At 37.6% G+C, this 13,052-nt stretch overlaps 1 protein-coding gene across 5 annotated transcripts; it reads right to left on the minus strand.

Moving 5' to 3' along the window:
* Positions 1-907: 907 nt before the first annotated feature.
* tbpl2 (TATA box binding protein like 2) lies at positions 908-12,861 on the minus strand. 5 transcript variants are annotated; one of them, XM_057860174.1, is made up of 9 exons: positions 12,757-12,861; positions 9,024-9,168; positions 7,891-8,107; positions 7,717-7,804; positions 4,126-4,217; positions 4,018-4,060; positions 3,893-3,931; positions 1,159-1,253; positions 931-1,096 (listed from the first exon to the last, which is right to left on the minus strand). In XM_057860174.1, exons 1-9 carry the CDS (start codon positions 12,802-12,804, stop codon positions 1,078-1,080), a joined length of 786 nt encoding a protein of 261 aa, XP_057716157.1. In that variant the 5' UTR covers positions 12,805-12,861; the 3' UTR covers positions 931-1,077. The 5 variants fall into 5 exon arrangements, 4 of the variants coding, with proteins under 4 accessions (XP_057716155.1, XP_057716154.1, XP_057716157.1 ...); XR_009067204.1 differs by adding an exon at positions 1,416-1,450 and having other exon boundaries at positions 1,080-1,096; positions 3,893-4,060; XM_057860172.1 differs by having other exon boundaries at positions 908-1,096; positions 3,893-4,060; positions 7,918-8,107.
* Between the last annotated feature and the right edge of the window lie 191 nt (positions 12,862-13,052).

Here is a 13,052-nt window from a genome sequence, read left to right on the forward strand (position 1 = left end):
GCGCAAAACCCGGAAGTACGCCATACACAGACGTGGTCAATTTGGCCACAAAATGTGGCGGCAACTGAGCACTATACACTCAATCGGACTTATAACACATCCCAAAGATGCTAAACGAATATGTCACCTCACAGCATAAATGTGCAACACGAATATGATGCAAACAATGCTCGCCGATGGATACCCACGCATGTAGCAGCTCCAACCTATCACTGGAACCCTCCAGAATAAAGGAAAAATATGTTTATTCATGGATCCACATAGATCAACATTCCCTCGCGCATCAATTTGGCCACAAACTGTGGCGGCAACTAAGCACTATACACTCAATCGGACTTACAACACATCCCAAAGATGCTAAACGAACGCGTTACCTCACAGCATAAATTAAACAAGAATATGATGTAAACAATGCTCGCCGATGACTACCCATGCATGTAGGAGCTCGAACCTATCGCTGGAAGCCTCCAGAATGAAGGAAAAATGCGTACATTCATGGATGCACATAAATCAACATTCCCTCGCGCATCTAAACAGGTGGCTGCACTCAGCGCATGTGACTCGAGACCAAACGAAGTCACTGTGAGCAGTTACCATCGAAACAAACTTGTCTAACATTTTCTATTCAAAATGCTCTGTACATGACTATATTATTCTTCATTCTATATACATTTTATGAGGCAATAACAAAATAGTAACGCACAGACACTAAGGAAACTTTAGATTACTGGTTTGGAAAAATGAACACGTTACTCATTACTGAAAGTAATCAAATTACAGTAACGCATTAGTGACAACACTGGTTATGGGTTTTTGTAGCTCAAACTTTTGCACCCATCTCCTCCCACATTTTAATGCTAAAAACTCATGTTTTTCAACAACAGAAAAATCGCCCATTTCAACTTTCGAATTATTTTTAGTTTTCTTCATCATTGGTGAAAGTCTAAATGAACAACCATCCAAAACATAAAACAGACAGCAAATATTTACAAACAAACAGAAAGTGACGTCTTCAGTCCTCACTGCTTCCGGAAGTCTTTTAGGATGGGGTAGATGTTCTCGAAGGCTTCGTCGATCTCACCTCGCTCTTTGGCACCTGCCGTGGTGCGATTATATGATTGGCAGTGAATCGAATGAGTGAAAAGACCATCCCCTTACCCGTCAGAACGACCTTTCCCGATACAAAAATGAGTAGAACCATTCGAGGTTTCACCATCCGGTAGACGAGGCCCGGAAACAACTCTGGTTCGTAACTACGCAATAACAAGAAACAACAATAGGAGCGGGAACAAAATTTCAACAGGGACAAAACTTGAACTGCAACAAGAATATGAACACTCACAACATGGAGAACATGAAAAAGAAAAATTGGATAGGGGAAAGACAACAAATTGCACAGGAACAGGAATTCTCACCTGATCAGGAACATGCACGGTAACAGGGTGGAGAACTTCAGCAGGAATAAAAACAGACAAGATGGTGGAGCAGAGTACATGTAATGCATCAGATAAAGAGATGAAGCACGAACACAGGAAACATGAAAAACATTATGAGTAAAAAGTAGGCTTTTAAACAAGAGTTAGGAGTTTACTTTCAAAGGTTTATGGATCAAAAGTAGGGTTTCAAACAAGGGTTCGAGTTGTGTTTCGGAGCATTTATAAGTAAGGTTATGGATCAGACGTGAAGTTGGTCATAAGGGTTAAAGGTCAGAAGTAGTGATTCAACAAGGATTGGAGAAATTGCTTATAGTCAGGGGTGAAAGTGGCTAGAATTTCCTGCCAGAACTCACTGACATGAAGCCAGAATTGTTTGTTTTTTTTGTCTGGAGGGAGTGAAACCTCTTAAAACCACTAAAATGCAGAGAAAACTGCTTTTGGCACCGTTATACCTATAACACATAAATACAAACGAGAAAAAACAAAAACAAAACTGGTTTTACACATTCATTAGGCTACTGCATTACACATACCGCCACAAGGCATACACGAGAAACAGATTTTCATTCATTCATTCTTATTTTTTCAATGATTTGCAAAATAAAAGTTAGCAAAAACAGCAGTAACCCCAACATCCATCTCCTAATTTTTGTTTTCCCTCATTTCTTCACATCTAAATGCAACACCTCAATTTAACTACTAAAGAAGCTAGGATATACATTTCAAGATTTTGTATTAAATGATAAAGATATTAGAAACACGTTCACAAAAATAGGTACAATTACTTACATAATGCATGGTGAAATTGAATATGTTTTGAAGATCACGCAAACATTGACTTTTTTAAATTATAAGTAAAGCCAAACATACATGAACAAAAATAAGTCCAAAGTGCATAGTGACATGGAAGATGTTGTGAACCTCCTCATCAGAGCAAATAAAATAAGCCTCTGCATCTTTTTTTTCTCTCAAAGATCTGATCAGTTTTCTGTTGCATTGTCCTTTTTATCGAATCAATTCAACAAGCTTGTTCTTTTTTTGCCAATCCAGAAAACTTGTGCATTTGAACCAATTAGAGCTATCCATCTCTGCAGATCAAATGTCAGTATGTCAGCCAATTGAACGGACAACTGAGTCCTGGGTGGTTTGCTGCACGCATGCCCACATCGACGCGCCTCGTCAGACTAGGATAACTGCTGCAGCTCGGCAGAGCTCCGTGGCGTCCATGGAATAAATAAATAATAAATATCACCGGAAACAGATTACACCATTATTCTTGTTGTTAACATGTGTGTACGTAAATTTGACATTGGTAGATTGTTCTCTTCTTGGAGATGAGATGAGTGTGTGGCAACCTGACAGGTTTTATTTATTTATTTTCAAATATAGGGTTTTGACAGTTTCAGTCATATTTTCGGGATCAAAACACCGTTGTCGCCATTAATCTTTAACTGGAACGCCGTTCCGACCCACTTTCACCACTGTTTATCTGGTTTCAAACTAGGGTTAGGATTCCAAAGTCGAGTGTTTCAACATAGGGTTCAAAAGTAGGGTTTCAGACTAGGGTTTCTAATTAGTGTTTAAAAATAGGGTTAAGGTTTTAAATCAGGGTTCAGAGTTCAGAAGTATAGATTCAAATTTGGTTTCGAGTTTTAAATTTGGGTTTCAAACTAACGAAGGGTCACTTCCTGCCTATTTTGGGTTATTGAGCAGGACATGACCTGGGATTGTCCCCAAATTAGTATGATTAATATGAAAGTGATTCAAAATATACAGGAAGGGACCTGTATATCCCCTAAAATGAACAGAAAGTGACCTGTAAATGCTCCCAAAACCAGAAAGACTCCATGGCTGTGAATGCTCTCGTTTCAGCGAATGAACTTTCATATATTCGTCCCCTCCCAGTCAAAATGAATTGGATTTCTAGAGCTGTCAATAGCAATCAATGAGTTAACATATACACGATACAAGTAGAAGATTTGCAAGCAACTTGTTGGTTCAATTTAAAAAAAAAAAAACTTTTAAAAACGATATGGTGCTGTCAAAAATCACAATATTGATAACCTTTTGGGATACAAAGTATCACGATATATCACTAGTTCAATACATTGTCTCACCTCTAATTTAGAGCATTCAGTCTATCATGCATGTTTTTGGGACGTGGGACCAGGAACGGGGAGAACACGCAAACATACAGGAAGGCCGGATGCTGGGATTGAACCCTTGTTCTTAGAACTGTGCGGTGGACGTGCTAACCACTCATAACCATTCCGCTTTAATAACATTCAATATTCATTCATCTTACATCTAATTTAAATAATGTTCAATCCATTGGAACCAGGAGGACTGGCCAGTCCTAATGGATTCGAGGTTAACACTGTCAATGGCAGTGAATCATTTCTGGAAACCGTTTAGGGAATTTTTAAAAGTAAAAATAAAGAGCATTCCAAGAGTACCTGCTGAACTGTTGATGTGTGAGAACGAGGCCCTCCAGCCTGATGGGGAAACAGACGTCACAGCTAGCCACCATGTTCTGAATCTTGAATTCCAGAAAGCGTGCGGGGAAGCCCAGCTTCTGTACCACGCGGGCAAACTTCCTGGCTGCCAGTCGGGATTGTTCCTCGCTGGCGCAGAAACCGGTCAGAGCAGCGCCGGAGATCCCACCGCGCCCCATCCCGCCAGTGCAGACCTCTTGGCTCCGGTGCACACCATCTTCCCCGTGCTGAAGATCAGCGCTGTGGTTCTGGGTTCGCGGATTCTCATGATGACGGCGGCGAAGCGCTGGAACAGAGGTGTCAAACTCGCAGCCGGCCGTATTATTTTGTGTGTCCCGGGAAAGTAAAGTAATTCTCATTGAAATTAGGTTTTCATTTAATAGTCCTCAATGTAAGCTTGAGGACAACAGAAATCAGAATCCGTTTTTTTTTTTAATTTAAAATTTCTTGAATAAATTAAGTCGAGTTGCCCGATAATGACTTTTTAACCGATAACCCGATATTATCCAACTCCAAATATCAGATACAGCTGATACAGCCGAGGACTTAACATATTATGGCTAATTGTATTGTTATACTGCACTGGATGCTTTAACAATGATAAATATAACAACTTCAAGGTGTTTCAAATGAACATTCTTTAAAAAAAATTAATAGAACAACTTCGACTGAAGTTACGGGAAAAAGTGCATATATTGCACCATAATAGCTTTGAAGGTAACATGCATACATGCATATTGACCCAAAAACAATAATGGAAAAATGTCGATATCATCCGATATTTTAAAATGCTTTTATTGGTCGCTAGGACAACTTTATTAAAAAGCATTTAAATACAGTATATAATTTGTATATACAGTTTTTTGAAATTCATTAGCAAAATTAATATTTTTTCTGCCCTTTTTTAATTAAAATGTGAATGAATTAAAAAACATTTTACAAATTCAAACTAAAAGACAATTTTCACTGTTCTTTTTTGAAAAGGGCATGAAGAAAAAAGTATACAGTCAGGTAGTCCCCGGGTTAGGATGTACCCGACTTACGTGATTTCGACTTTACGAAACAGGAGTTTCGGCCGCCATTTTGTATCCAGTTGTGTTTTTTTTGTTGTTGTAGTTATTTTTAGTTGCGATAACAGTTCATAGTTCCAGTTGCCTTTCTCAATGTCATGATCCCCTTCTCCCCCAGCAGCGTTGCCGCAGTCCTGCAGTTCCTTTCGGCTGGGAGATCTGCCGTCAGGCCCCGCCTCCCTGCTCTCATGCTGCTGCTGCTGCTGCTTCTCCCCCAGCCGCCAACTCCTCTTGCGAGTCTCGATCTGTTTTTTTTTTTCTAGTTCGGACAACAGGCTCGCGTTGAAAGAAGCAATGCTGGCGACCTGAGCTTCCATGATACCCCCCCCCCCCTCCTCCATACTCTTTCTACAGCACCCTTTTCTTCTCAGCAAGGCGACTCACTCGCAAGTAAAGCCCGAATAGTCATTGAATATTATAGCATTTACCACAACGTACCTCACAGTATCTTATATGACGTATAATACATTTTTTAGATTGTTATTTTTAGATTTCAGGGGTATTAATGGGTACTTAAAGGGTTAATTCTGATTTAAGTGGAAATTCGGGTTACATCGCCAATTTAGGAACGGAACTCGTTCATAACACGGGGAGTACTTGCACTGTTTTCCTTTAATAGCATAACAAATTTTAAAAAGAAAATTGCTGTTCCCCTCTTTTTTTAAGTTTGTATTTATTTATTTATTTATTTTTAATAAAATGGTATAGAATGAAAAGTATCCTTTTTCCTTTACAGTTCCAATTTTGGATATTTTGAAATATATATGTATATTTTTTTAATTAAAATGAATAACCAAAATTAAAAATACATGTATTGTTTTCCCCTTCGTTTTCATTAAAAATGTATACAAATAAAAAAAAAATTAAAAACTGAAATTAAAATGAATGTTTTTTCCATTTAAAATATAAATGAAATAAACAGAATTTTAACCATTTGTTCCCATTAGTTTAAAAACTAATAAATGTGCGTTTAAAAAAAAACTATACACAATTTTTCCTTTTTTAAATTGCTCTCTTTTCTCCTGCATCAAAATAAGAAATTTCGCCTGCCTTAGGATCTGTCGTCTTCTTACTCAATCTGGGTGTTCTTCCAGTCTCGTTTTTAGACGCTCAATGTAATTGCCTATGGACACTACTGTCGCAGCTCAAAGACAAACACGGTACAACCAAGTTGTCTTTCAGTCTTTCCAACTTTTATTTTGCTTTTTCTCCTGTGTGCAGCAAGTTCTCTCACTACTTTACAACCGAGCTGCATTCAAAGTCAACTCCACAATAACAGTTTTGCAAATAGAACAACAAAAAATGATACAACCAGTGAAAATAAAGTACACGGAGGGTGTGCATGTTAAACCAAGAAAACAAAAGATCATTTTAAACATGCTTTATACTCAAGCTTCCCTCAAACCTCTTATCTCACTATTCCAGGGGTTGGCAACCCAAAATGTTGAAAGGGCCACATTGGACCAAAAAAAACATATGTTTGGAGCCGCAAAAAAATAAAAGCCTTAAATAAGCCTAATAATGAAGAATGTATCTGTATTAGCGATATTTGCCTACTATCAAAATGAGTAAGTCGGCTAAAAATAAGTAATGAGGCTTCATGATTTACTGTTTATTTTCGCTGCAGTGCATCCAACTCACCACTTGACTGCTCTGTTGTTTGATGCCACCTCAAGTTTAACTTCATTACATTATTAATGAATAGTTTCGAAATACAATAAAGGAATCCGATTTTTTTAATGTCATTTTAGGTTTTGAGGTTTCGAAAAACAACAAAATGGAACGTGCATAACATGCCCTTTGTCTAGGAATGTGTTTGATTTTCTTTATTATCTCGGTTTTGGTTTTTAAGTCTGCAAATAGGTGTTCTGATAAGTTGATGAATGTCTCCTTCATGTACTCACCATCTGTGAACGGGTTTTCACGCTTTGTTATCTCCCGAGTCGCATCAAAACATGCAGCAGTAGTGGAGTTTAGCGATGCAATCCACTTCTTAAATCTTTTTTTGCGCTCCTCTAGGTTCTTCAGAAGTAATGGAATCGCACTTTTTTCCTCACTCCCAACTGGGTACTCGGCTGCTGGTTTGTTTACAATAGCCACCTGCCTGACATCCCGCCCTGCTGATAAAAACGTGTGTCGTAGGCTATGACGCGTTAAGAATGTTTGTGTGATTTTTGTCCCCCTACAGAAACCATATAAAAACAAAAGATATATTTCCCTTAACAGTCTTTTTCCATTTTCAAACATTTTTGAAAATGCTCTAGGGAGCCACTTGGGCAGCGCTAAAGAGTCGCATGCAGCTCTCAAAACATGGGTTGCCGACCCCCGCACTATTCCCTTCAAACAGGCAATAATTACCAATGTGTCATCCAGTCCACGGTCTCCATAATTGGTTGGTTTCTGTTCAGTTTAGTTTTCACGGTTGCATATTACGATAGGTGGACGTGGGGGGTAAATAATCAGACACTGCAACGCCACAGCAATTCGTATCAGGTGCCCCTATTTGTGTGCGAACACGACTGCTTGGCAAAGAATAGTTTCTATAACTACTCACGAGGCCTGTAGTTATAGTAACTGAGTACTCAGGTTCCTTTAGACCGAAAGCGGCTTATGATGTGGCCAGCGACAAAGATGACTTTGACACCCCAGCGCTGCAACATCAAATCGCGCGAACGCTCAAAACGCCCAGCTAAATTGGGATTGGTGCGGGCCTACCTTGGGGTTGTACTCTGCGTTTCTGGCCTGACGAGCGATGAACTTGAGGTCCAGCGGACAACCAAGGGTGACCGTGGAGACAATGTTCCTGCACAAAGTTGATCAGGATGGAGAATTTGAGCAGGGACATGAAAAAAAAAAAAAAAAATCAAACAACAAAGCTATCACACACACAAAGAGGTAAGATCGCAGTAGACGTACTGCAGCTGAGGAATGATCCCTGACCTTTCCGTCATGGGTGTCATGGGGGTCATTGGGGTCATGGCGGCCATGGGAGGCATAGGGGGCATAGGGGTCATGGGGCAGAAGCTAGAGGAATTGTTGGCCAACTGCGACAATGAGGAGGAAGGTTGCTCGCCAACGTGGTCTTTGCTGCTTGCGCAGATGTCTCCTAAAATCAAAAACTCACAATCTTGCCTCACTGATAGAAACTAGGGTTGATTATTTAATGATTATTTTTGCGATAATAGTCAACATAAATTATTTTGTTATGTTACTCTGGGCCTAATCATCCACTTTCATGTGGGACTACAGAAATATGACAATATTCACCGTTTAATTTTCAAATATTTTTTAGGTTTTACAATATTTATAGTCTGTATTGTCCTTTTGTTTTTAGTTGAAATAGATTTTTCAAAATAATAGATATCAAAATGAATATTTACATTTTTTTTGTTTTTCTAATGAAAAAATATGAAATAATCATTTGCCTTCATCTTGCACTACAGAAATCAGAATAAATGTAATTTTAAATTTACAAAAAAAATACAAATAAAAGGTTTTTGAAAAGAATTTAAAAAAGAAAATTTATTTAAACATTTTTAAAAATTACTAATATTACCTTTTCAAATAAAAAAATACACACAAATAAAATGTTTCAAAAAATCTTTTCCTTTTTATTCAAAAAGTTAAATACTAATGTTTGTTTTCCATTTTTGTTAAGTTTAAATATACATTCAAACATTGATAAAATACTGTACAATATTAGATATAAAAATACAGTAAACAGTTTTGATTTCCTTTGTTTATGAAATAATATATAAAACAAAATATTTATGAATATTATTTTATAATTATTAAAATAATTGCTCAAGTTATATACGAAAAAAATGATCAAAGTTCTTCGTCAATTCCAAAAATGAGAGATTATGCAAAAAATGAAGTGTTCCGCCCCCCCCCCCCCCCCAAAAAAAAAAAAACAAAAACAAAAAAACTTTCAGGTCAATAATGTCTCCAAAAGATCAATCTGATCATAATGGATCAGACACCAATCGCCGTCAACGGCAGTCAATGAGTTAGCAGTATACCTTCTGCATCCGGTGTGCTGGCGCTCAACTCATCTGGAAGAAAGCTGAGGTCCAGCTCATCCGTGAGCTCACCGCTCGCTTTCGGGGAACGCGGCAGAGGCGGGCCTTGAGTGTCCGCATCCTCTCCTGTCAAGAAGCCTGAGTCCTGGGTAAACGATCGTGAGGCATTATCACTCATTTATACAGATGACAGTTAGTGCTCCACCGGTTAGAGTATAAGGATGAACTGAACCACCATTGGCTAATATGTACCCTAATTTTCGGACTATAAGCCGCTACTTTTTTCCCTCATTTTGATTCCTGCGGCTTATAGTCCAGTGGGGCTTATTTGATTATTTATTTGGGTTAATAGGTAACACTTTGTTTGACAGCGGCATCATAAGACTGTTATAAGAACGTCATAATTATGACACGACACGACACTATCATGGGCATTACTGAATTATTATGACAGATTTCAAAATGTGTCATGTTGCATATTATGTCACTAACTCCATTTATGTCTAGCTCAGATCTTTTACGTCCATTCAAAAGTGAGATAATTTGCTGGATGACAGTAACTGAAGAAATAATTAGCACAGAACATGAATTTTGATTGTTTTTACATCTGTAGCGCCGCAATGCATGCTAGGAGGAATGTTGGATGACAACAGTGTTGACAGCAGGTGGCAGCAGAGGTTGAGTGTCTCCCCCAAGGGAGCAGTGATGGCCAAATGAAGATTTTTAAAACAATAAGGCTTTGCACCAAATTGGTTCAAAGCTTAATGGTGGTTCATTTGGTTTCATGACAGTCTTATGATGCCATTGTCAAATGAAGAGTCACCAGTTAATATCTTTTGGTGTAAATATCCCATAATACAATGAGGACAACTGCGGCTTATAGTCCAGTGCGGCTTATCTATGAAGAAATGCCGTTTTCATGTCAAATTTGGTGGCTGGCGGCTTATAGTCAGGTGCGCCTTATAGTCCAGAAATTACAGTATCTTGCCTACTCTCTTAGAACAAACTCAGCCATCTTGAAAAGCTATACATCAATGTCCAATCCCAGTAAGGATTCAAAAGGCAAATGCTATATATAAATATATATATATATAGCAGTATTTGATTTAACTGTCAAAATGCATGACGCAATTAACAGAGGTGAATATGGTATTGGCATTTTGACACGAATAAGATTGACAACTTAATAAATTACAGTATATAACATTATGGTATTGCAGCTACTTGTTCAGAGGGTGTGTTTCCATTAATATTCATGATCATACAAACCAATCAATAATGGCGCTCCCCAAGGTTCCATCTTCAGGCCGCTTCTCTTTATCTTAGACAAAAACAGGATGATGCAATTTCTTGAAAAATTGCAAGGGATACTTTGCCACTTTCTGTAGATTTTTCAGCCACTACCTATTAATATTTAGGTATTTTATAGGTCAATTCCTTGGTAACTTATTGACTGCCACCGATGGCGCTAGACGTCCAATCCATTGTGACTGAAGTCAGCCAAAATAAATTGGACATCTATAGATGTCTACAGGGTACAGTATACAAGGGGTTGGATATGGTAAATGGTGTTATACTTATATAGCACTTTTTAATAATGGAAACACCTTAAAATAAAAATATTAACAAAAACTAATTTAATATGGTGGCCTTTTGTGGCAATTACAGCCTCAATTCACCGAGGTATTGGTTCATACAACTTGTGAAATGTTTCCAAAGGAATTTTAAACCATTCAATTAGAATACCCTCTAACTCTTTTAGAGACGATGGCGGTGGAAATTGACGTCTTAAGTGAATCTCTAAAAGTGACTGTAAATGCTCAATAATGTTGAGATCTGGGGATTGCCCCAGCTATACGAGATGCTCCACTTTATTAGAATGTTCCGTATGCCATTCTTTATTAATTATGTTCAATGATTATTATGATTATCAATGATTGATGCCAAAATGTTAGACGTTTCCATTATTTTGTCCAACCCCTGTGGCACCCTGTCAGTGGCAGCCAGTGAGTGCCTTATAAAGATTAAAAGTAACAGTTTTCCATGGATTTGTGCTTTTTCGCAACTTTTTAGGCATTTTGGGTGGGGTTTTCCGTTTTTTTGCCTTTTTGAGTTTTCAATTTTTGTCATATCTGCAGTTTTGCAATTATTTCTCCATTTCTGTTTTCAGTTTTGTGGTTTTTTTAACTTTATGTTTTTACCTTTTATCACTTTTTATCGTAGTTTTGAAGACCCCCCCCCCCCCCCACACACACACTTTTACACAGTTTTTCGGGTACTGAGGTTTTTCATGTTTTTTTTTTAGGGGGACAGGCCATTTCTGCGTCACCTCCTGTTCATTTGTCACTTCCTGTTAATATCAAGTCTGTTTGTGTATCTCACTGGAAATTAATAAGTCCATTGGAAATAAATAGGGGATGTTTTTGTTTAATTTTGGTCGAACTATATGCTTATTGCAAAAATTATGCAACTTTTTTGCACAATTTCTTAAATTTTTGTGTAATGTGTAATCTTTGTGAATCAAAAATAAAATGCAGAACGAGATACATGTTGAAATTGGAATTTTTAAATGGCTTTGCCATTAGAAATGAAAGGGCCTTTTTAGTCGAAAATTCGAAATATCTGCATTTTAGTCGCAACCGTAAACGTGAGGGGAAAAAAAAAAAAATCGAAAATGCCTGCGTTTGCGTGAATTCTTAAAGCGTTCCAAAGTTGGAACGGTGTAGAATCGGTTAAAGCGTGAGAGTTATGTGGCACGCCGAAAAAGTGTGTGTGTGTGGGTGTGTGTGGGGGGGGGTGTATTATAAGGGGGGAGCTTTGCAAAGCATTCCCACAATGACACTTACTTCCTCACCCATACTACATAAAGTATTATTTGCCAATGATACAAACTTGTTTTCTCCCACAAGAATCCAAATAGAGTACACTTGTACATCTGATAGTGAGTTTGTAAAAATACACACATAGCTCTAATGGCTCCCTCTAAATATCAGTAATACAAATTACATAATGATATTAAACAAATCTGTCTAAATATTAATAGACAAAGTCAGCTCCACAAAATTCCTGGGATCTACATTGATGAGTTCCTTAACTTTGAAAGACATATTGATGATCTTCACAACCAAACTGTAAATACGCTGCTCTGTTCTAAACCTGACGCATAATCTCTCACTTTCTGCACTACTCATTGTACAAATATTTGTTTGAAACTCATTTATATACACGTCCAACTTATTAAGGACCCCCACCCCCCCCAAAAAAGTCATTTGCACCATAACATGGTCTTAATGCGCCCTCAAAAATTATTTTCCACTGCTATAACCTTCTGAGATTTAGTGAATATTACCAAATTCAGAATGCATGTGTAATGTACTACTAGACTGTCCAAAATATAAACCATAAATTATATGACCTCATCACAATCTGTACTCCTGGACATACATAGAACAACAGAAATTAAAAAAATAACAGATACAACTCCTAGCAACAATTATGTTGAGTAATAAATCAATGAATCCATTTCTCTTATTGTTTCTAATAATTTTTTTCAATTAAACCATACTGCTGAGATTTTGTTTCTATATCCATGGAAATCTGGGCCCCCTTTTTAAAACTTGAAGTAGCTTCTTTGGGGTGACCCTTTTCTCATCCGATTGTGTAATTTCGTACTAGTTGTGAATATTATGTATTCTATTGGTTACTTGGAAGATGTGGGGGGAAAAAAGCTTACATTTGCAATGGATTCATCAAAGTAACGCTCCAATGCCGACTCCTCCATGTCCTGACAACCTTGTGACCCCTTCTGAGGTTTATCAGAATTTTCAAGACAGGAAGGAAGAACACTGCCACACCTGAATCCAATTTGAAAAGAAAAACAAATAGACAAAGGGGGAAAAAAAGCTGCGTCCAATGTCATCTTGATGAACTGACACACTCACAAACATATTTTGACTTCAATTACAATATTTTGTTTCCCTTTTTAAGTACACTACATTATTTTAAGTAGAGTTGAATTCTGCTTATTTT

Source organism: Corythoichthys intestinalis, chromosome 15, assembly GCF_030265065.1.
Source record: "Corythoichthys intestinalis isolate RoL2023-P3 chromosome 15, ASM3026506v1, whole genome shotgun sequence".
Classification (NCBI taxonomy): Eukaryota; Metazoa; Chordata; class Actinopteri; order Syngnathiformes; family Syngnathidae; genus Corythoichthys; species Corythoichthys intestinalis.